Source organism: Acartia tonsa, chromosome 7 (assembly GCF_053477335.1).
Source record: "Acartia tonsa isolate MP-2025a chromosome 7, ASM5347733v1, whole genome shotgun sequence".
Classification (NCBI taxonomy): domain Eukaryota; kingdom Metazoa; phylum Arthropoda; class Copepoda; order Calanoida; family Acartiidae; genus Acartia; species Acartia tonsa.
Window position 1 is genome coordinate 38,608,901 of NC_137266.1, and position 24,415 is coordinate 38,633,315.

Consider the following 24,415-nt stretch of genomic DNA (forward strand, 5'->3'; position numbering starts at 1 on the left):
AATTGGTTTTTTTTGTAGACCTCTTATTTTTTAAGTAATTTAAGTTTAAAAAAAAAAATTAAGTCGATTTTAAGGTACTAAAATGCAACAAAAAAAAGAAAGAAAATGGCCATTATGAACAAAAATAGTAAGATCTTTAATTTGACACCTTACTTTTTCAATTCTGTCAGGTAATTATTGAAAAAATCGATTATTTTAAACCCACGAGAATAAAAACTTTGAACTCAATTTTATCATTTCACAAGTAAAAAATATGGGTTCATATATACCTTCATAATCAGAAAAATATTACGAATCCATTGTAAGCAAAATTGAAAAAAAAGTTTACAATATAGTATATAAACTACAATAAAAGGAATTATATGAAAATATCATATTATATTGTACAGGCAACGTCTTAACTCTTCAATTGAGTATAAAAATGGGAAGGGGGTATAGAGGGGGTAAAAAAGGGAAGACGATAGTGTTGCCAGAACAAAAAATACAATTGGCCATTTTTTTAATTTTTAATTTTTTTACTTTTTTTCAATTTTGCTTACAATGGATTCGTAATATTTTTCTGATTCTAAAGGTATATATGAACCCATGTTTTTATGTCTGTTTGAGAAAATATTTAGGTCTAAAGTTTTTATTAAACCGAGGTTAAAAAAATAGATTTTTTCAATAATTTCTCAACAGAATTTTAAAAGTAAGGTGTCAAATTAAAGATCTTACTATTTTTGTTCTTACTGGCCATTTTCTTCTTTTATTTTGTTGCGTTTTAGTACCTTAAAACCGACTTAATTATTTTTTTTTAAAACTTAAATTACTTAAGAAATAAGAGGTCTACAAAAAAACCGATTGCATATCTGAATTCTATGAAAAATTTTACATCTACTACTTACTAAAAGAACCGGCTAGCTATAAAAAAAAAAGTTGATACACCTTCTTTGTAGGTAAAATAATTGCGTAGTTGATTATGTCAACATAAGAATGAAGTCTTAAATGAACTATCAATCTGTCGATTTTAAGTCAGCTATGAAAACTTTTTTTTATATTAGCATTAACCACATACACAAAGGCCAATTGTCGACATAGAGCAGTAAAATTGCTTATCGACATAATGCCAACAAAATAAACTGGGAAGTTTATAATATTTGTAGCCTCTATGATTTCGTACTTTGAAAAGCTGCCATCCAATTATTTACCTGTGTGTGCCCCTAACAACCAGTCCTGTTCCAAATGCCTCTTCGTTCAAAGCCTCCCCTACTCCAAAAGCATCGTCAAACAGCAAACGCCTAAAATTAGGAGCTTATTGTTTAACAGAATGTGTGTTCGTCTGTTTGTCCAGTTAGATCTTGTTACCAGCTGAATGAATCATTTTACAAGTTAGGATACCTCACACAGTCTTTCTGTCTGTCTCTATTAAGTGATGGTTTAAAAATGTCAAGCCAATAGAATATATCTAGGATATATTAAAGAGTACATGTTACCTGATTAATTTTTTTTAAATTGTCCATTTAAAAAAAATATTTTATCAGGTATTAAGGGATAGGCCAGATAATGATTCAATAGATTCTCTCCCTTTTTATTTTGAAACTAAATCTCCTCAATTTTGGAATAGTACCCCAAGATACTTGTATAGGCTGGTTGTCTTTTAGTGTTACTGATCATATAACCCTAGAGAACAGCTGATGTATCAACTTGAGAATTACCTGTGAACCATAACTTCAACCTGTCCAGATTTCATGCTGCTAGCTCCTTCACTTCTATCTGTCATCACCCACAGGTCATTGCTAGTATCTCTAGAATATAGGTAATTGGTATCCAGCATTAATTCTAGCTTCTAGAACATATACTAGTATCTCTAATATATAGGTATTCATAATTAATTCTAGCTTCTACTCTAGAATAAAGGTATTCAGCATTAATTATAGCATCTAGAACATATTATTAGTATCTCTAGAATATAGGTTTAGCTTTAATTCTAGCTTCTAAAACATATTGCAAGTATCTCTAAAATAAACATAATTATTAATTCTGGCGTCTAGAACACTTCACAGTTGACTCTAGATTATACAAGTTGAGTATTAATTCAAGCTTCTGGAACACTTTGCTAGTATCTCTAGAATATATGGTTTCATAATTAATAGTAGCTTCTAGAACACATCGCAAGTACTTCTAGAATAAAGATATTCAATTAATTCTAGCTTCTAGAACACATTACTAGTATCTTTAGAATATAGGTATTCTGCATTAATTCTAGCTTCTAGAACACATTGCTGGTATCTATAGAATATAGGTATTCTGCATTTATACTAGCTTCTAAAACACATTGCTAGAATCTCTAGAATATAGGTACTAAGCATCAATTTTAGCTTCTAGAACACATTGCTATACCTCTAGAATAAAGGTATTCAGTATCAATAATAGCATCTAGAACATATTATTAGTATCTCTAGAATATAGGTTTAGCTTTAATTCCTGCTTCTAGAACACATTGCTAGTATCTCTAGAAAATAAGTTCGGCATTATTCTAGCTTCTAGAACACATTGCTAGTATCCCTAAAAAATAAGTTCAGCATTTATTCTAGCTTCTAGAACACATTGCTAGTATCTCTAGAAAATAAGTTCTGCATTAGTTCAAGCTTCTAAAACAAATTGCTATTATCTTATTATTGGTCTTATATTTGCCAAATATATCGATTTCATAGAATTTGGCTCCAAAACTATCAAACCTGAAGTAGAAAGCTTTTTTGATATAGAACACAATCTGAAGCAAATAAAATATTTTGGTATTGACAGAAGTATTTTAAATTTTAAAGGTTGCATTATTTTCCTTTTTCAATTTGAATTATCTATCTAGATATTACATGGATAAATAAAAATGTATAGCTTACCTGATTCCAATTCTTGAATTAAGAGGATAGTAATTTGCTGAAATAGGCTCTGTTAAATCCAAATCCCAGGTCTCTCTAAACAAGATTTTTCGTTAAGTCCAGTCGTTTTTTATTCTTATTTTGGTGGCTTAATCGATTTAGCTATTATATATTACTTAGATTTTTCACCAGATTTTTATGTATTCTAATAAAGTGATACTCACAGCTGGCTAAAATAAAAAAAATCCACATTCACTCCCTTTACCCCATCCCCTCCTATTGGATGAACGAACTGACTGATAAATGAGGTTCATGCTAGCAAGATAATTGACGACAAATTTTAATATAAAAGAGATTGTTCTAACAAAATTAAATATTTTTTACCTGAAATTTCTAACTCTCTTGATAAGGCCTCTTCCATTTGAATCAGTGTAGAAAGTATCTTCAGAATTTATATCTAAACAAAATTTAAATAAGATTATAAAATAAAATATAGAAATAAATTTAATATATAAATGGATATTATGACAGGGATATAATTGTCGCCAATTTAGGTTGCTACCATGGTTGGTAAACTCGTTCATCCATTAGGAGGAGAGGGGATGGGGTGATCGTTATTTTAGCCAGCTACAAATTTCACATTATTAGAGTACATGATAATCTGGTGTAAGATCCAAGTAATAGTAAATCCATTAATACAGAAGATCTAGGATGTTTGTCTTTCTGTATCTCAAGAATAAACTGTTAGGTGTGAAGGTTCAGAATGGTGATGATTAAAGTCCCTCAATAGATTATGAGAGGCCAGTATACACTGTAATTCACCAATTAGTATGCAGAAAGGAAGGGGACAATGGGCTGTTTGTTACACTAGTCCCCAAAGTTTTTAATAAAGTTTTATTATTCGTTTGTTTAACAACGTTGGGGACTTTTCAAAATGAATTTTGATTGGTTGATACTTTAGGTTGAGTGTCCAAACGTTTCAAGCAATAATTGTAATATGCAGAAGAGGATATTTTGTGTATCATCATTGGGTATGTACATCAATTTATCGGCTATTGTGTTATTCCCTTAGATCCATGAAAAGCATGTACCTGCAGTTGAGTACTCCATGACGACCTCCTTGCCCCCATTCTCAATGGGGATGGGACCCACGAGCCACTCCATCTCCACGGCGTTGTACATGGGGTTGTCGGGGGTGTGGTATGTTCTCATTATCTACAAAAATATTTGAGGTTTCAATTTCGACGTAAATGACATGTTAACTCTTAGGCATGTTGATGAAACATCAGCCGTGATACTTTTATATCTAATGACAATTAAAAGAAAGAAAAAACCCTTTAATTGCAGTCTTATATTTAGATTAGTGGGGTGAGATAGAGTTTATTACATTGCATTGATTTGGGCTGTCTCTTGCAATGAGTTGGGACATAGAAGGTATCACTCTACAAGTCTTTTTTGTATAGTCTAATTACAGTCTGAAATTTTAATTAGTTGGGTGAGTTAGATCTTATTCTCTTAAGCTTGGTGGACGTGGTTGGTCTGCTGATGTGCTGGTCAAGGATAATATCGTTTTCATATTCGTGGGCTTAACTATTTTGGGCACTCTTACTAAATTTTGGTTGGTTGGTTCTTTAAGTTCATTGTACAATGTACATCAATTAATCGGACGTTGTCTTATCCCATTAGATCACTCATAATTTCTAAGGAAGCACTGAAACTTCACATAACTTGTGTTGTTTGCTGGTATGAAAATAAACAATCTATAAAACCTGACTGATCCAGTCATTGTAGAAAGCATGTAGTTCATCATAGAGAGGCCCCTTGTACAGCTGGATACCTGTGGGATCTCCAATGGGAACTGAGTTTGTCCCGTTTGGTCTACAAAATTTGAATCAAGATTATTTATAAAGATGAACCCATCTTTTGTTGTTCGATTTTCATCAAATTAGGCACTCAACGCATCGTTTAAGCATTACAGAATTACATATACCTATATAGGCTAGAATTTGGATATCACTATGAATATGTGTGATAATGTATTTATACCTGAAAATATAGGCTCCTGAGGCTCTCTTCTCCCATTCAGAGTTATCTCCAACTGCGGGGGTATACCAGGAAAATCCCTAAAAATAAAAATGAAGAATAACCTTTAGTAAAACCTTACTTAACCTGGAAGAACTCAATTTTTTTAAACCTTTAGATATTAGTCTTAGATATTGTATGCTGAACAAAGGCATCCACCATAGACATAAACTGTGTTTTTTTTCAATGTCCCTTTTTATAGAGTTTAAAAAAAAAAGATTCAGGTATTGTTTTTCGTCAAGAAATACAATTTATAGACATATTTCTATAAAATACTTTTTTTAATCTTTTCTTTTCAGAAAAAAATGAAGTTTACCATTTCTACTTTAACTTCCCCAGATCTGAGTTTAATTTTATAATGCTCAGCATCTGAGGCCTCAACTTCTATCTGGTTCATCTTGTTCCCAATACTAACTTTACGGAACTTTCCTGAAAAATTGTTTTATTAATGATCTGCAAGTTTAAAAATGATTTTGAAATGGCTTTGAAACTGAATAGTATTCGCTAAACTGGAACCGATTCTAAGCCATCCCGAAAAAAAACTTGTATAGCATCATATCATAGACATTACCTAAACAATTTTCTATCGATAATAAAATAAAATGCATAGGATTAAAACCAGTTTTTTAGCCCGGAATTTTTGCCCCTTTGTTCCATCAAAACTGATTTATTTTTTTCCATTTTAATATTCGCAGAAAGCTGCAATTTATACCTATTAATATTTTCTTTTTAACACTTGCATGACATAGAAATCAACTTATTTTTGCATTACTGGAGTTGCAATTATTATGCTATTTTTTAAAAACAACTTACAAACAGACTGATAAATATGCCTTGCATAGAAGCTTTTCTCATATTGAATTTACAGTGTGTTTTTTTAAAGGAACAAAATTATTGCTTTATCTAACCCACTTACCATTCACAGAAGTTAATAATCAATATCTCATTGTCTACATTTACATGGGACCTTTTCTATCGGAACTTCTGTCAATGGTAAGTGGGTTAAATAAAGCAATACTTTTGTGTAAGTGAAGAAAGTCGCTCAAGAAATCAGCATGTGACGTCATAAAAATTTGGGATTATCCATCTCTTTTTTAGGGGTTTTCTTTCCCACTCCTCCTCTCCTCATCCCTCAGTTTTTATAAATTCAGAATTTTTTTTGATTGACATTCTTCACTCACTAATTTGGTTCTTTTTTAAAATCACAAATAAATTTACCTGAATTTTTCATATCCATCTTTTTAATGCCAGTATAAGCTTTAGTTCCCTTGACAATCAAAAAGTTTCTGCTTTCAAGGGCGGGAACTTTGGCAACAAACACCAATTCAAATCTAAAAAATGTTTGTAAGCAAATAATAATAAATAAGTGTTGAAGGAAATTACTGAAATTAAAAAAAGTTATATAAGTCAAGAATAAGATTATGGCAATAATACTTCAAAATGGTTATAGTTTTTAATCTTAATTTCATGTCATTTAATGTTTTAGTCATGATTAGTATGTTTAGATGCTTATTAATGCTTAATTGTCCAATGTAACTAATAAATTTGTTTTCTTATTTAGTATGTTTTATAAACCAATTAAGCAATGATATATTTATGAATAAACAAACTACTAGAGATTTAAGAAAACAAAAAAGTATCTTTCCTTTACCAGAACAAAATTAAAGATTTTTATATGCTGTATTTTTAAAATTACTGCTACGCAAAGTTTCAAATCATATTTACATATATCATAGTCCTAATTTCAGACCTCTATGGAATTGATTTTTTTTTTAGCTTCACAATAACTTGTTACCTGGCTTTACTGTCCCTGCCAGGAATTATTTGTACAGTTTCTGGAATAGGGTTCACCTGGTACGCCACTAAATAGATTTTTGGGGATTTTAATCTTTTTTAACTTTTAAAGAATTATACTAAACTAGTGGATGCGCCCCCAGCAATTAGGGCTAGGGAATGGCAGAGAAATAGCCTAAAACCACCCAGAGACCTATGTGAATCTTCCCTGAAATGGAGAACTCTATCTATTCAGTAGTTGTCTAAATCTTAATCTACAGGCAAAAAGACCTTAATATTTAGTGTTAGAAGATAAATAAAATTTCTTTGTGAATTTTATGCTTCATATTTAAAACCGCCAAAATTCTCTAAATATTTGATAGTTTAATCACCAAAGTCAAAATTCATATGGCAATTTCATTGAATGCTTTTGATAGGTTTTCCAAAATGGCTTTGAAACCGATTAATATCCGCTGGATTATATTCGGTTCTCAGTCATATTTAAAAATCACGTATAGCATCATATTACAGAAGGTTCTCCATTGATAGTAAAATAAAAATCATAAAATTAATACCAGTTTTGTTTGCCCGGAGCTTCGACCTATCGGTGTTAATAAAATTGGTTTTAATCATATGATTTTTCATTTTAATATTCGCGGAAAACAACTATCATGAGTAAATTTGTTTGAGTTTATAAATGTATGATATCTTGTTTTGGCTAGCTTGAGATTTAAGATTGAAGATTCTCACCATTATTTTCAGTATCAGCTGTATCCTTGATGGTATATTCAACACTGTCCACAACAGGTAGACGAACATAGAAGCTCTCAGTTCTTGGGGTGGGGTTGTACACCACTGTTGTAAAAGCATCCCTGCCATAATATATAGAGTTTGAAAAATTTTAAGTAATATCAAGAAAAAAAAATATTGTAGCTTCATTCCATAACTTTATCACATTAGTTTTAGATTAACCTTCTAATTATTTTTTTGTGTTGTTTTCCTCTTTTTTTTTGTGTATGTTAATATAAGTATGATACACAAAAAATATTTTTATTTACTAAGTATATTTGCGATTACTTTTATTTAATAGATTTTTCCAATTTTTAACATTTACAAAAGGGCCTGCTTTATTGCTTCAAGATCCATGTCAGATCTATATAGGAAATAAATGTCTATAAACGAGCTCAAGTTTTCCAAGGAATAAATGTTTAAAACTCATAGTGCTCCAATAATCCATAATAAACTCTCATTGCCCAGAACAATAAAACCCAATATCTTACTTTATTAAGAATAAATTATTTTTTTTATTTCATCTTGCTATTTACATATTATTGAAATATTTTATTACTATTCTTAAAAAAGAAAATTTAAATTCATAATATAGTAAATTTAAGAAAACTTAGTTTTAAAATGAGTTGATTCTAGCGCCCCTCCCTAATGTGTCCAAATTTTGAAACAAAAATTAAAAACATTTTAACCCTTTCCTGACGGTTATAAAAAAAATATATATTGGAAAATAAATTCCGTAATTTAAATTGCATTTTTGAAAGAATGAAAATGGCTTTATTATAAATACGTATTTAAAGATTAAATTAAGAAATCAAAAGAAAATGGAAGAAAAAGCAAGTTAGAGAGAGGTTTTTTTTTTAAAAACAAGAAAACGCTAAGGCAGAATGTTAATACGTTCATAGTATCAAAGGCTTTTATTATAAAATAAATAACTAAAATCAGCCGGACAGAAATTCTAACGTAAGTAGTTGAACTTGAAGTAATCTTTACGTGTAAGTTAATATATTTATCTCTTTCTATTCTAAATGCATAAGAATATTTTAAACTAGCGGATGTGTACCTAGCATCCAGGGGCTCTCAATTAAAAGGGGCAGAAACAGGCTAGAAAAAATAGCTCAAAACCATCTGAAAATGAAATAGCCTAATACCATCATGGGACCTATTTAAAGCTTAACTAAAATAGAGAACCCAATTGCTTCAGTAGTTATTGAGATCTTAACCTTCATAAAAAAAGTGGAAAAACATATTTTTGCAGACAGACTGACGGGCCAATTGAGATGCAGAGTAGATGCTCATCACCCTGTAAAATTTTACCAGGGAAAAATTCATCTTTCTATCAATCAAATGACAATCAGAGCATTACCGATAGACTGACAGACCAGGTAAATTATATAATGGATGCTTATTTGTAAAGGAGAACCATATCGATTCTGCGTTTATAAAGATCTTTTAGTACAGACAGACACACACACACACCGAGATCCTTTTACTTTATTTTAAGGACTATAGGCTAGACTTCTATTTTCAATAGAAGAAAAGGCACATTTCCCTACAGAAATTGATGTCATCTGGAGGGTTACAGACAGACTAACTGACTAAATAAGGTAGAGAGTAGATATTCATCTATCAGGAAAATCTTCTCTAGAAAAAATCAGTCGTGATCGTCTATCTAATTTAGAATTTAATAAATAAAATTTTTACATTTTAAATTAAATGCCTTGCAGGGTATTTCCGACAGGCTGATGGAATAAGTAAATCACATATTGGATGCTTAAAGGTATAGGGTATATTCTCAAAAATTAAAACCGTCTATCTTTAATAGCAGATGGTGAATTATGTTTTACCCTCAGACGGACATTTCTAATTAAAGAGGGGCTTCGCGTAAAAAATATTATATTTAATAAAAAAGCAAGGTCAGCCAAAGTGAGGATTAGGGTGCTTTCCCATATCGAGTGCATATCGAGCATTGAAAATACACTTCCATATTTTAGAAATAAATTGTAAATTAGAAAGGATAGATTTTTTTGCATAAGCCTAACTCCTGCAGGGGGCCCTAATTCACCAAGGTTTACCCTTGATGTGCCCTTACTCTTGATAAGATATTAATTATAGAACATATAGAATTTCTTAGAAATTTTAAAGCTAAACAAGGATGACAACATTTATAAGTCCTTAGTAAAGCTAATAAACATGGAAATCTTTACAATAGAATTTATATAATATCTTTGATAGTAGATGCATATCAAAGCATTCCAACAGACGGACGGACAAAGTAAGTTCATCAGTATGGGGATGTTTTTAATTCCAGCCATTGATCTTTTATAACTGAAGAGAAATTAACGTTTACTTCTTTACGGTTTCTTTCAGACAGACAGACAGACATTTCAATTAGAGTACCAAGAAACATATGATAACATCTATAAACTTTGTGAAGTTCATAAAAATCTAATAAAATAGACGGACAATATGGTTAAAACATTAAATGTCAATAGAAATATATACAGTAAACTTAAAACATAAAATACCATAAAATCTAATTACTAAAACTTTAGCATAATGGACGGACTGACTGACAAAGTTAATTAAATATATATGATGCTTTTTAGTCAGCGAAATCCTCACAGACAAATTTGCTTTTCATTTTTAATTTTAAGTAAATCATAATTCTGATTTTGTACCAGACAGACATACAAAGTTCAAGTACGATTTTCTGCTAAAATATTTTTAGTAGAGAAGCTACTCTATAATTTATAATATAATAATTTTTCCCAATAACTCGGACCCTAATGCGGCCAGAGGCTGCTTCGTCATATCTTAATAATTGCATTAGCCTTCTACCTTTCCAGTACGGATATTTAATATTCTCAAGAGCATTACAGACCAGCGAACAACGTGAGCTGTAGGCTAGTAATTCAATAATGTAGAAAGTTGAAATAAAATATATGTAATAAATAAAATTATTTATAATGTGACTCTAAAAAGTGTCCGAAAAAATGAGCCGTGTAACGTCAATAGATCCATCTCTTTTTAAGGGGTTTCCTTTCCCATTTCTCCTCTCATCTCTCCCTTCAAAGAGTCTCTTTAACAAAAAAAAAACAATTCTTTACCTAGATTCAGTAAAAGCGCACTGGCTGATGTTGAGCAGAGGGCACCATTCCTTCAATAAAGAAGTTGTTTATTTATTTCATCGTATCATCGACAGCTTTCCACTGATATTAAAATAAAAAATTGCATTAATCTTATGAGTTTTATTTTATGATTTATGATAAATTGTCTGTAATTTGATGCTTTACATGTTTTTTTTCTGTGTTGCTGACAACCGGTTCTAATCCAGCGGATATCAATCTGTTTTGAAGCCAAACTTGAAAGTTAAAGGGAGTGTGAACGTAAAAATTTCTCATCTGATTATCAAATCTTAACATTTACTAAGCACATTTCACTACACTGATCAACCAAAAATGTCCTATTCACAAAAATATCCAGAAATAATGCCTTGATTTTATGGTATTTTGAAAGGGAAAATGGAAAAAACAGGGAAAATCTGAACGTTTTTGTTTCTTATAATGTTTGTAGGGATATTTAACTTGTCATATATAGTTGAAACAATTTACTTACTGTTAAGGATTTATTTTATGCTATAAAATTGCCCATTCGTTTTTTTATAACGTAGTAATTAGGTAATAAAGACATATTTTAAATTCGTATTATTGACAAAAAAAATACCTCACTGTCTACAAAGGGTTGAATCTCATAGGTTATATAAAATAATAATATCCTTTTTTATTGTGTTGAACAAAAAATAACCCACTTTGGAGAATTAATTTACACTTTTATCAGACTGTTTATAAAGAAATATTGCGTCTTTATTATTTACAAATTTGTAATTAAAGGTGGGCGAGAGATGGGCCATTTAAAGTTAATTTGATACTAATAAAAAACCTGTTTCTGGCTTTGTTATTGTATTTGGTTTTCAATAAAAAAATATTGCTTATTTTATCAATTTCTAAGTAACTATACATTGGATTAAAGCAAGGATTATGTTAAAAGTCAGCTTAACTGTTAGGAAAAATCTAGAACTATGTGAAAAAGTTTAATTTTAGCTATAATGGGAGAAAAAAGCAATTTAATGCACATTTTATATAATACGGAAAATTTCTTCCTTTCCCCGTACCTTATAAAAATCGTCGGAAAAAGCCGTTTTTTAAGCAAACAAAAGCGCGTTTTGCTCTATCTGTGAGATATTATGAATGAGATAATGTTAAGATTTGATATTAAGATGAGAAAAATTTACGTTCACAGTCCCTTTAATTATTTAAGTTTTTGTATAAAAATAAAGCATTATCTTTATTGTAGAATTTTTTGCAACTACAATTCAAATTAAATCTATTTTAAACATAATAGTCCTTTATCTTTCGTTTTTTATTTTGATTTTTTTTTGTATATCTTCTTTTAATGATAAATTTTTAGCTTAACAATTTTCAAACAATATTTACAAACATTTAAAAAACTTACATTAACCACACAGGCAGAACTTGGGTCATTCAATGCATCTGTTACTATCTAAAGAATTTATCTGATCAAAAAATGTAGGAAAATTATAAGATTGAGATTATATATGTAATTAAATAAATTATGTTCTAATACTTATGGCACAGTTTAATTAAAATTTTCCTGAAAAGTATAAACAAACTGGATTCCTTAAATTCTAAAAATGTACTTTTTTATTTAAATAATATTGACAGACCTGATTGACATTAATACATAAAATAGGAGCGATGGGGGAGTAATTTTATGCTCCATTTGCAAAATATGGAATAATATATTCATTATTAACCTGATGACAAGCTTCCATGCCCCTGTGAAGTCCCAGGTAGTAGTCATCAGTCACATGCTGCTTGGCAGTACCTAAAATAAATATATATATTTATAGACGTATAACCAAGACTTGACGAAGTGTTGGGTACCTTTTTCTTATGCTAGCAAATTGCTTTCTGTTCTTTTGTAGAGACTTTTCTGTGTTCATATTTACGATGCTATTGGCTGATATTCAAAGAAGAGATCTTTAGCTTCTATATAAAAAACCTTACTACTTTATGTAATAGGATATCCTGCCTGCCCTGATATAACATATTATTACCTGTGACAGCATTATGATGTTGGTTAACAGCCACACTTCTCTTGGCAATCATCATTATTACCTGTGACAGCATCATGATGTTGGTTGAGAGCCACACTCCTCCTGGCAACCATCATTATTACCTGTGACAGCATCATTATGTTGGTTGAGAGCCACACTCCTCCTGGCAACCATCATTACTACCTGTGACAGCATCTTGATGTTGGTTGACAGCAACACTCTTTTTGGCAACCATCATTATTACCTGTGACAGCATCATGATGTTGTTTGACAGCCACACTCCTCTTGGCAACCATCATTATTACCTGTAACAGCATCATGATGTTGGTTGACAGCCACACTCCTCTATGCAACCATCATTATTACCTGTGACAGCATCATGATGTTGGTTGACAGCAACACTCCTCTTGGCAACCATCATTATTACAAGTAACAGCATCATGATGTTGGTTGACAGCCAAACTCCTCTTGGCAACCATCATTATTACCTGTGACAGCATCATGATGTTGGTTGACAGCCACACTCCTCTTGGCAACCATCATTATTACCTGTAACAGCATCATGATGTTGGTTGACAGCAACACTCTTCTTGGCAAAAACATTATTACCTGTGACAGCATCATGATGTTGGTTGACAGCCACACTTCTCTTAGCAAAAACATTATTACCTGTGACAGCATCATGATGTTAGTTGACAGCCACACTCCTCTTGGCAAAAACATTATTACCTGTGACAGCATCATGATGTTGGTTGACAGCCACAATCCTCTTGGCAACCATCATTATTACCTGTGACAGCATCATGATGTTGGTTGACAGCCACACTCCTCTTAGCAACCATCAGTCTTGGGTCCTCTTCTGTGGCAGCGCTCTTAGCCTCAACTTGCTTACAGGCCTGTTCAAAATTAGAATTAACTGGACTTGAAATAATGTTTGGTAAGCAAACAATCATTGAAAAAAGTAACAAGATTTCTATGTTTACTGAAGGATCTACTGAACCGATATAGTTTTCCTATACAGTAAAGAGAAATCATAGGTAAGGTTTATAACTATTTTAAGGGAGGGTAAAAAATGGTCCCCTTCCAAAAATTTTTTTTTTTTATTTCTTTAAAAAATAAAAGTGGAGGGCTATCCCCCTCTTCTTTCATGTGCCCCTAGAGGCCTCTAGTGTTGTAGCCGCTATTATATAATATTGGAAAAAGAAAAGTAAACTTTGATACAGTAACTTATAGAAAAAAATAATCGTTGAAGAAGTTGTTTAAGAATATTTCATTCTTTAAAGTTTTGGACAGACCAACCTAAAATATTGATTGAGTAGTTTGATAGTTATTTATCGCACCGTATTATAGATAGCTTTCCGCGGATATTAACATGAAAAATTATAAATTAAAACCAGTCTTTCAAGCTCTGATGGACCGAAGGTCCGGCCTAACACAACTGGTATTAATTTTAAGATTTTTTTAATATTCATGGAAAACTGTCTTTTATACGATTTTTCAGTAAGGCTGAGAACCGGTTCTAATCCTGTGGACATTAATCGGTTTCGAAGTCATACTGGATATAATTGTACCTGTAACAAAGAGTTGGCCTTCCTGATCATGCCTTTCAATGCAGGCCTGGAGGTAAAATATCCAGTCCAGTAGGCATGAGGGTCTGAGGCGTACGGGAAGAAATCATCAGTCTTGCTAGGCAGCTCAACTAGAGGAAATATCATATTAGGAGGATTTTGTTTTGTCTAGATTACTAAATCTGTAGGACCTAAAACCTTTTTTATCATAGTTGTGGCTTGTTTGCCCTTTAATACAACATTTTTTTAAAGAAAAAATATCTTGGTCTCCAAGATATAATATTTTTTCCATTTCATTAAGGTTTTTAAAGCTAAGGTTAAAATATTACCCCGCTCCCCGCTAAAGAAAAAAAAAACGTTGGATAATTCTCCACACAACGGAGACGATTGACCTAGAGGCTATGGTATAAAGACTCAAAGGCTAAGGGAGAAGCCATCAGTATAAAATACACCTTACCATTAGCTTCTTTAACAGCTTTAAGATAGCAGGATGGAGTAGAATAGAAAAGATTCATCTTATGTTCTTCCTGTAAGAAATGATATAATATTTTTTTGCGTAGCTACTCTATATGTAAGGCTTATTGTGTAATAATTTTTTGACGTAATGGGTAATGTTGGATGGAGATATGGAGATATCCTTCCCCAAAAAGTTAAAAACCTACCCTAGACCTATAAAGAGCTTCACTGCAAATAAAAAACCATATCAAACGCCACACAAACACACATCCTTTTACTTTAAATTATTAATTAAAAGAAATTGTAGAAAAGTTTCGCGACTGAACATTTGTTTTAACCTTTATTTCAGCCATATATTTGATCAATTTATCCAGATTTTTATACCACATATTACCTTTATTTCAGCCATATATTTCATCAATTTAAACAGATTTTTGTACCACATATTACCTTTCCTTCAGCCATGTATTTCATCAATTTATCCAGATTTTTGTACCACATATTGGCATCCTGATAGTTGAAATCTTCTCCTACAGATTAATTGATGATCAGTTTAAATTAGAGAAAGATAACAATACAGGTAGAAATCCTTATATAAAAGTAACAGGATCTGTATATGTGTCTGTCTGTCTGTTCCAAAGGATCTCGAAAACCACTAATCTGACATGGTTCTACACTGTAGCATCTCTTAGGTCTTGGGAAGAATTATAACTATTTTAGGGGAGGGTACAACCATCATACCAAGAGGATTGCACCTAGCAAAAAAAAGGAATCTACTGCAGTTCACGGTAAAATATTGCTGGTAACGCAATTTTCCAAAAATCTGTGAATTTTAAAGGCTGCTAGCTGCCAAGCGGCTGAACGTAGCATAAGCGGCTGAACGTTGCATTTTAAGTAGCATAAGAAGGCCTACAAATAATCTGGAATAGCCAAGATCCAATGATGCACAGGGAAAGCTTCACTGAAGAAAAAACGCGTAAAATAGGTCATTTTCGCGCATTTCTCTGCACTGCGAGATAATTATGCATTATTGATTTATGACTATTCCAGATTATTTGTAGGCCTTCTTATGCCGCTTAAAACAGGGCATGATCTGTACGTTCAGCCGTTTGGCAGCTAACAGCCTTTAAAATTCATTTAAAAAGCTTACCCATAGTCAACATGATGTTATTTGTGGCATATGCATTAGATTGCAGGGTCGCAAAAGCTTTGAATTCTTCAAGCTAGAATAAATAATAATAAATCAAATCCTATAACAAGTCTTAGGACATTGGATGATAAATTGATCTGTGAAGTTTCATATGTGTAAAATTTCTACCTTTGATAGTTTGTAATGATTTAATTTATAATCCTACCATTTTTTAGTAGTTTTAAAAAACTATGTAAGTTGAAATTATTATCAACAAATAATAATTTGAGGAAGTATTATTTTTCTTATATACAAATTGAAGGTAAAATAGCTATTCTTTAGATTCGTTTCTCTGTCCCTCTTCTCAATGACTTATGCCCAGTTCACAAATAACTTTTAAAGGTCGACCGATTTTTTCTGTAGGTCAACCTAAACAAGTACAACCCACAAATACCTTTATAAAATCGGTCAATAAAGAGGCTACTATAGGTCGACCTAAAATTTCCAGAGGTCGACCTTTGTCTTTTTTGAACTGGGCTTTACTATTAAGCTTTGATATGCAATGACATGCCTAACAGACATACAGACGGACATTAAGACTTAAAATACAGCTCAGAACAAAAAGATACCTTAGCATCTAGGTTATAATCTTCCAGAAGTTTATTATCCATGATAACATCAGTACAAAGAGTATCAAAACAAAAACCTAAATTATAAAAGGTGATTTCCCCTTAAAGTGACTAGTCGAGCAAAGAATCTCCCCTCTTCTAACATTATTTTGAATTAATTGAAAAATAAGGGGAGAGGAGTTGTTTTTCATGTTTTTGTGTTTCAAAGTAAATTTAGGTTAAGTTTGGCATAGTGTATCCGCAGGATTAGAATTTAGAACCCTTTCAGGTGTTAGCATATAGAAAAAAAAATTAGCGGAAAAAATACCCATATATGCTAGGTCTTAAACAAGGCATGAAATGAATATTGCAATAATGATTAATCATTTGATAAATAGTAAATAGATAGATTATTTGACATGTAGCATAAAATAGATAGATAACTGACTGAGAGATAGATAGATATATGTACCTGGAGGGGGGCTATAATTGTTATGATTTACCCCTGTAAACAACTCCCCATCGGCACCCCCTTCCCCAGCCTTCCAGATCATCTCCATGCTTTTCGTTGATTTTCTCCTAAAATATTTTTAAAAAATTATATTCATGTCCATAAGAAGCAGAGATTTATTTTGCGTCAGCCTTAAACATCCACCGTTTTTACTAATTTTTTAGACTATCTGCAGCTAAAGTCAAAGTACACAAACTGCAGCTGCATTATATTTGGACAATATATGTAACCACAGCTGTTTATGTTGGTCGAAAGCTGATAGCTGCAGAGGTGTTTTTCGGATAAAAGCTACCTAATTTTTCAATTATACAGCTTTTGTTTTGTTCCTTGAGTCACGATCCTCTTCCCAGCCTCAATAAAATAAATAGCTGCCAAGCCAATAAATGTTAAAGTATTGTTGTATAACCCAGACAAATATATTTCAGTGGTGGGGACCCTTTTCGGCTGCTAGCAAATTGCTTGTGGCTCTTTTCTAGCGACTTGTCTGTGTCAATATTTCCGACGCTATTGGCTGATATTCAAAGACCTAATTGAAAGTCAGCGCAGGATCTCCACCCCGTGAACATAAAGTTATCTTTCATCTGCCCCCTATATTATTTTACTTTAATGCGGAGCCCTTGCATAAATAAAGCAAAATAGTTGTAAATAAAAGAAAAAAATATATAATCAAATTTTGACTTTTTATCATTTACAAAAAGTACTTGATAAAAAGTATGTTTAAGCTGGAAAAATGCAATTGCTGTCATTTCTTAAGTAAATAGATTATCTCATTTAAAACAAATAAATCTTTATCTTTTTTACTGAAGAAAAAATAATATATTGATGTACTTAAATAAATAATTTGTTGTTTAGTTGCTTATTAAAAGCGAAGCTTTTCTATAATTAGGGTCTGTCCGTACGTCCGTCCATCCGTTAAGGATAGCTTTTTTCGTTAATTTAAGCATGTTTAATTGTCCTATCGATTTCAAACTTTGCATGATGATTCCTGTAGTAGTTAGGTACGATTTAGAAAGCGTAGCAACTCTATAATCGTTACACGAATGTCAGTAGGTCCATTTAAACATGTTGATTTTAACTTTTTGGTGATGTAATCATCCGATTAATTGATGTTTGGAGAACTGATTCCTATTACAATAAAGTACAATATATAAGCGAAGTATCTCTGTAATCAATTCCTAAAAATGTCAGTATGTCCTTAAACAGTATTCTGTATTTAAAAAGTTTTGCAACAAATTTATCTATGTTTTGTATATTCAGTTCTGACACTCAACAAGAGTTAATTTGTCATAGCGTTTTAGAGCTTCGCTTTTATGGATGTTGTCATCCTTGTTTACTCTAAAATCTAAATTGTCTGCAAATTATTAATATTTAAATAAATTCGGTTGGATCTTAAGTGATAGGACAATATACAATAAATTTATTAAGCAAAGTTACTTATTCTGCAGATAAAAATTAATGATTGAACTCTAGAAGTTTGAACTAACCAATCAAAATTTAATAAAAATACTCAAAGTTTTTAGCCAATGATTAAGAGGGCTTGTTTATATAACTTTGGGTACCAGTATAATTTATAATCTACTGACCAGATTGCAACATGATAAAAAAATTTAAGAACACTTTTTACAAGTAATTTAATTAATGATTAACCTACAGTTTGATGGATTTTCTTGTTCTTGTATTAAGATAAAGTATATTTGCTAAGAGGGTATGTAATGTTTATTAGGTCAATAAATTATTTTACTTTGTATCCAAGCAAAAGTTATTAATTTTTTTCTAGAAAAAACCTGTAAAAAATATAGCTATTACTTTTGTTATTAATTTTTTACTTTGTTTTGTACCAACACTAGTTTTCTGGCTCCTATAACCTTTAAAGAACGGTTAGGGATTTAGAGGCTAAGAGACATTTAATAAGCTTCCATAACAAGTAAAACATCAATTTCCTAGATCTTTAGCTTTAGACAAAAAATATTACTTTAAATTATAGGATTTGGTAATTTAGTAATTTTAGTTTAAATGCTTTGTTAAAGTCAACTAAATAATTTTGCTCAATACCTAGATGATCCTGCCAAATATATTGGCATCCTGAGCTCGCCAGAATGATGCCCGTAAAATATTCTAATTCTAAGACAAGTCTCATGTTTGGAACTAAAAGAAAATCATATTGCCTGTAACTCTTACTCCAATTAAAAAGAGAGGAGAGAAGATTTTTTTAAAACTTTAAGTTTAATAGGTAAATGTATTACTTACTTATCCTTATCAGCATAATCAATTCTGCCCAGAAACAAACCATCAAATCCAAACTAAAAAAATACAACACAATAAAATGTTTCTTGATTGAAAGTATCAACACCTTCCCAAGAGAAATTTCACTTCTAAAAGAAATGAATACCCCCACCTAAAAATATTTTATTATCTACCTTTTTTTAACACAAAAGTTAAAAGTAGAAAGTTGATTTACCCTATTCTCTTAAGTGCCCCTAGAGGCCTTAAGGGGGCTTTTTAGTTACAAGAAAAGAAACATGTAAACACTTATACAAATTACACCCCCCCCCCTCTAAAAAAAGATTAATACCTTGGCTAAAATATTGGCGTACTCCCTGCTATGGCCAAAAGGATCAATCTGCCATCCAATCTTAGGCCGGCCACATTCACCAAATTCCTCCTAAATACAGGGATAGGACAATGTACGATAAATTAGTCTACATTATCAATTATGATAAGCAAAATTAAATAACTTCTTTGAAATTATTGGACACTGCTAGATTGGAACCAATAAATCGAAATTCTGAAATAATATCCAAAGTTTTCCAGCCAACTAACAAGATAAAGATACTACAAATTATTCAACTTTGGGTACCAGTGTAATTCACTATCCAATGTCCCCTTCCTCTCTCCCTGGTGAAATATTGAGCAAAGCATATGAGCAAGCATTGAGAGAGTTCGATAAAGAAGAAACAAAATGTTAATATTACAAAAGGATGATGCTGTGAGTATTGGTTTAAAAAATATGACGTAACAAAAAAAATTAGCCAATGAGAGTCCACTACGCATGCCGCCATTGGTCAATAACGGCCTCTCATTGGCTAATTTTTTTTGTTACGTCATATTTTTTAAACCAATACTCACATCATCAAAAGGATTGGTTTCTCTAAATAGTTGCTAAGATGTAAACGTGACCCTTGTCTGTCAGAAAATACATAATTTATCTAGATGGTCCATCTGACCCCAAAATCTGTAGAAGAAATTCTAGCGGTCAAACAAACACCTTTGTTTTTTTGTTCAAGTATAACAAAATTTATCCTCAGGAATTCAACTATTCATAGCTAACTTATTATATGTTTTGTCATGTGCTTCACACTATTCGATACTAGTAAAGTAAGTTTTACAAGATATAATTTACCCTTGAAAATCTTTATTTTAAGAAATGTGACTATAGTATAGCTGACTCATTATTTCCTACCAAAATCTGTACATAATTTCAACCAATATCATGGCACAGTTGTTCTACCACTGTTATCCTATTGGCTAGTTTAAAGAATATGTCTCTAGATTATCTCTATTTCTGTCAGTAACATATGAATCTAGTACCTGTAAAAATTTGATACCAATAGCCATATTGTCAATGATAGCTGAGTAATGGGCTGCAGCTTCATCGTTCATACTCCAACCACCTTTAATTAGGAAAATCAATTTATAATTACTTGGATGTTGCACCAGATTTTTATGTACTCTAACAAGTGATACTTACAGCTGGCTAAAATAATGATACCCCCTACCCATCCCTTTCCCCATATTCCTTCCCCTCCCACTGGATGAATGAACTGACCAATAAATGAGGTCTATATCAGCAATTTAATTGACGAAAAATTTTCCCCTGTATACTAAATCCATTATTAGGAATTATGTTTAACTTTGTACATTAAAACATATCAGAAACAAAAGATTGCGTTTTTGAAAAGCAGAAACAATTGTAAAAACACAACCAATAGCCTACCCTTTCCCCTCTTTAATCGGTAAACCCTAAACAAGAATTGATAAGTAATAAGAGAGGAAGGAAAATTTTGTTTGGGGGAGTTGTATTCCTCTCTAATATTGTCTCATCCAAAATCGTGTGCACCCTTGCCATTTCAAAATTTTAATAATTTAACCTGAAATAAACTCTAGTCTTCCTTCATTGACCAACTCTCTGACAGTTTCCTTTATAAATGGATATTCAAATACGTGGATATTATGACAGGGGAATTTTTGGCGTCAATTTAGGTTGCTAATATAGTCCTCAGTTATTAATCAATACGTTCCTTAATGGTGTAAGGTCATACGCTGAGGGAATGGGGGAATATCATTACATTAACCGCTGGGAGAAACATTTAATCAGTGCAGTATGAGAGAATCTCACACAATATCCAGGTATTCTATAGCCATGCCTTCATGGTAAGATCCTGCTCCCCCCACCAGCGCCAGAAGAAAGCTGACTCAACATAGATAAACCTGGAATAAAACAAGAATGACAATATCCAAAATCGCAAAGAGCACAATATCATGCTTATCTGACAGAGGTACAAGATACTTACATCCCATTTTGCAGCCCAAAAACTTTCACTAACAAATTTAATTTGCTTCAATTAATTATAGACAGACTGTTGTAGAGTAGATGTTAATTGGTGAAGGGAATCTTCATACATAATAGTTACTTTATTTATGTTTAATAAAGCTATCTCATGTAAGCCATTAAGGAGATTTAAAGTAACACAAGTCACAACAATATTACCTTCTTGCAGGATCTTTCAGTAGTTCTTGGATGACACTGTCAATAATATATTGAACTCCAGCTCTTTGAATATTGTTCCTAGATGAACAAGTAGAATTATGCTCATAGAATGTGCATTAATAACAACATAAGCAACAAGCTAGCAAAAAACAGATTACAGTTGGGAGATGTTGATTTTAAAATAGACAAAATAAAAAAATTAGATATTTGAATAATGCCAGATTGGTAAATTTTAAGGAATCATTGTTTTAGGTTTTATGAAATCCAATAAAAAACATGAAAGAACTGTAAAACAATCGATGCTACAAAAATGCAAAACAAAGAATGTGTTACAAAACAATATGTATTACTTAAACACAGAGACAAATGGACTAAGTGGTCTACAGAAAGAGGGACTTAGCTCATTATTTACTGGATGCCTCATTGGTACAGGGAATTATCACTAAAATTTATAGTCCTATACCTTAAATAGATTAGAGAAAATCGCCCCTCTTTGCGTTACAAACGGATGAGTGGACAGTCAAAGTAAGTTATACAGTAGCATTGCTTCTTTAAAAATGCCTACTTGTATCCATAGTAATATTGATCAACAGTTTTGAGCCAGCCGACGTCATCATGAGTATGGGGTACTATATGGATGTTCAGGTACCCGGGTTCAGGGGTGGGACATGATGCGTACCCACACTCACCCCATACCTATATAATTAAAACATTTTAGCCAGCACATGTCATCATGAGTATGGGGGACTATATGTATGTTCAGGTACCCGGGTTCATGAGTGGGACATGATGCATACCCACACTCCCCCCATACCTATACAATTACAACTATTAAGCCAGCACACGTCATCATGAGCATGGAGGACTATATGGATGTTCAGGTACCCGGGTTCAGGAGTGGGACATGATGCATACCCACACTCCCCCCATACCTATACAATTACAACTATTGAGCCAGCACACGTCATCATGAGTTTGGGGGACTATATGGATGTTCAGGTACCCGGGTTCATGAGTGGGACATGATGCATACCCACACTCCCCCCATACCTATACAGTTACAACTATTGAGCCAGCACACGTCATCATGAGTATGGAGGACTATATGGATGTTCAGGTACCCGGGTTCAGGAGTGGGACATGATGCATACCCACACTCCCCCCAAACCTATACAATTACAACTATTGAGCAGCATACGTCATCATGAGTATGGAGGACTATATGTATGTTCAGGTACCCGGGTTCAGGAGTGGGACATGATGCATACCCACACTCCCCCCATAACTATATAATTACAACGTAAACATGTCTGTTGGGTACTTTATGGATGATTGTTCAGGTACCTAGGTTCAGGGGTGGGACATAATGCGTACCCAAAATCCCCAAATCTAAATATGTATACTAAATAGAGGATACATTAAATCTCTACAATTCATTTAGATCAAAAACATGAAACAAAACATTTAATATCTGCAAGAATAGACTCTAAAATTGTTTATCATTTTTTTATTGATTCCATTTTTTTTCTTTACAGGAAGATTGAGAATGACATTTTACCTCTTTAATAAACAGGATAGACAATGATAAAAACCAATACTTCATTCTATTATCTGAAAAATAAATATTTCACTGTTATTCTAGTTATGATTATATAGTTGTTACGTTTTCTAAATCACACCTAATTATTTCTAAATTGATTATGAAAACTTTGTAGTCGATAGGACAGTTATAACACGTCTAAATAAGAAATTCAAAGCTATATAAGATTTTACTGTCATTCTGGTTATAACTATAAAGTTGTTATGTTTTCTATGTAAGTCATAACTTAAAATTTCAGAAATTATTATGCAAAGTTTGAAGTCGATAGGACAATTATAACAGATTAATCAGAACTATAAGAAATTTTACTGTCATTCTAGTTATGATTATAAAGTTATTGTGTTTTCTAAATCATAACTTAATATTTCAGTAATCATTATGCAAAGTTTGAAGTTGATAGGACAATTATAACATGTCTAAATCAACAATCAGAGCTATATGAGATTTTATTATCATTCTGGTTATGATTATATAGTTTGTTACGTTTTCTAAATCATAATTTACTTTTATTAGGAATTATTAAACAATGTTTAAAGTAAATAGGACAATTACAACACGTCGAAATCAATTATCAGATATATGGAAGCAAGTATATAACCTAAATGTAGAGAAGATTTGTTTAAAATAAAAAGCACATATCACTTACTAAACACATTATTATCTTATCAATAATTGTTTTTATAATGTTTACAGAAACAGGAAATTTAATCTACTGTTTGTTGTTCAGATTTGTAGTTTCTCTATCTATCTATCTGTCTATCTGTCTGGTAACAGTTGTGTGTATCTATCTATTAGTTCTTATAGTAGCAGTATACAAAACGTATTTATAAGGCTTGTCAAAAAACCCTCTCCATTATAAAGAGTTCTAGAAGAAAATCTTTTTTTTTCTATTATTTTTTTCTTACAGACTAATATTATCGTTAATTTTAGGTTGCTGTTTCCACTCTCATTTATTGGTCAGTTCGTTTATACAGTAGGAAGGGAGGGAATGGGGTAAAGAGTGTGGAGGGAGATGGTCGTTTTTTTAGACCGCTAAAAGTTCTACTTTATAAGAGAACATAATAATCTGGTGTTATTAATAATAAATCCATTTTTGTAAAACACCAAGAAATTTTAAACAATTAAATTGAAGTTGG

At 31.8% G+C, this 24,415-nt stretch overlaps 1 protein-coding gene across 3 annotated transcripts in view; it reads right to left on the reverse strand.

Annotated features, from left to right (window-relative positions):
- The window catches only part of LOC145323718 (lysosomal alpha-mannosidase-like), a 27,962-nt gene extending 4,676 nt beyond the window's left edge, over nt 1-23,286 (reverse strand). For all 3 annotated transcript variants that reach the window (XM_080166194.1, XM_080166196.1, XM_080166195.1), the window contains exons 1-29: nt 23,238-23,286; nt 22,245-22,375; nt 21,680-21,757; nt 21,336-21,399; nt 21,060-21,108; nt 20,500-20,582; nt 19,484-19,573; nt 19,159-19,211; nt 16,873-16,979; nt 16,422-16,498; nt 15,814-15,886; nt 15,114-15,193; nt 14,665-14,734; nt 14,211-14,338; nt 13,430-13,535; nt 12,337-12,407; nt 12,015-12,062; nt 10,610-10,659; nt 7,464-7,585; nt 6,736-6,802; nt 6,159-6,271; nt 5,257-5,369; nt 4,905-4,981; nt 4,628-4,736; nt 3,950-4,073; nt 3,243-3,315; nt 2,880-2,954; nt 1,695-1,784; nt 1,188-1,277 (exon numbers count right to left, since the gene is read on the reverse strand). In XM_080166194.1, the coding sequence (XP_080022320.1) occupies nt 1,188-1,277; nt 1,695-1,784; nt 2,880-2,954; nt 3,243-3,315; nt 3,950-4,073; nt 4,628-4,736; nt 4,905-4,981; nt 5,257-5,369; nt 6,159-6,271; nt 6,736-6,802; nt 7,464-7,585; nt 10,610-10,659; nt 12,015-12,062; nt 12,337-12,407; nt 13,430-13,535; nt 14,211-14,338; nt 14,665-14,734; nt 15,114-15,193; nt 15,814-15,886; nt 16,422-16,498; nt 16,873-16,979; nt 19,159-19,211; nt 19,484-19,573; nt 20,500-20,582; nt 21,060-21,108; nt 21,336-21,399; nt 21,680-21,757; nt 22,245-22,375; nt 23,238-23,282 (2,456 nt within the window). In that variant the 5' untranslated portion in view covers nt 23,283-23,286. The remainder of the gene's footprint in view (nt 1-1,187; nt 1,278-1,694; nt 1,785-2,879; nt 2,955-3,242; nt 3,316-3,949; nt 4,074-4,627; nt 4,737-4,904; nt 4,982-5,256; nt 5,370-6,158; nt 6,272-6,735; nt 6,803-7,463; nt 7,586-10,609; nt 10,660-12,014; nt 12,063-12,336; nt 12,408-13,429; nt 13,536-14,210; nt 14,339-14,664; nt 14,735-15,113; nt 15,194-15,813; nt 15,887-16,421; nt 16,499-16,872; nt 16,980-19,158; nt 19,212-19,483; nt 19,574-20,499; nt 20,583-21,059; nt 21,109-21,335; nt 21,400-21,679; nt 21,758-22,244; nt 22,376-23,237) is intronic.
- Between the last annotated feature and the right edge of the window lie 1,129 nt (nt 23,287-24,415).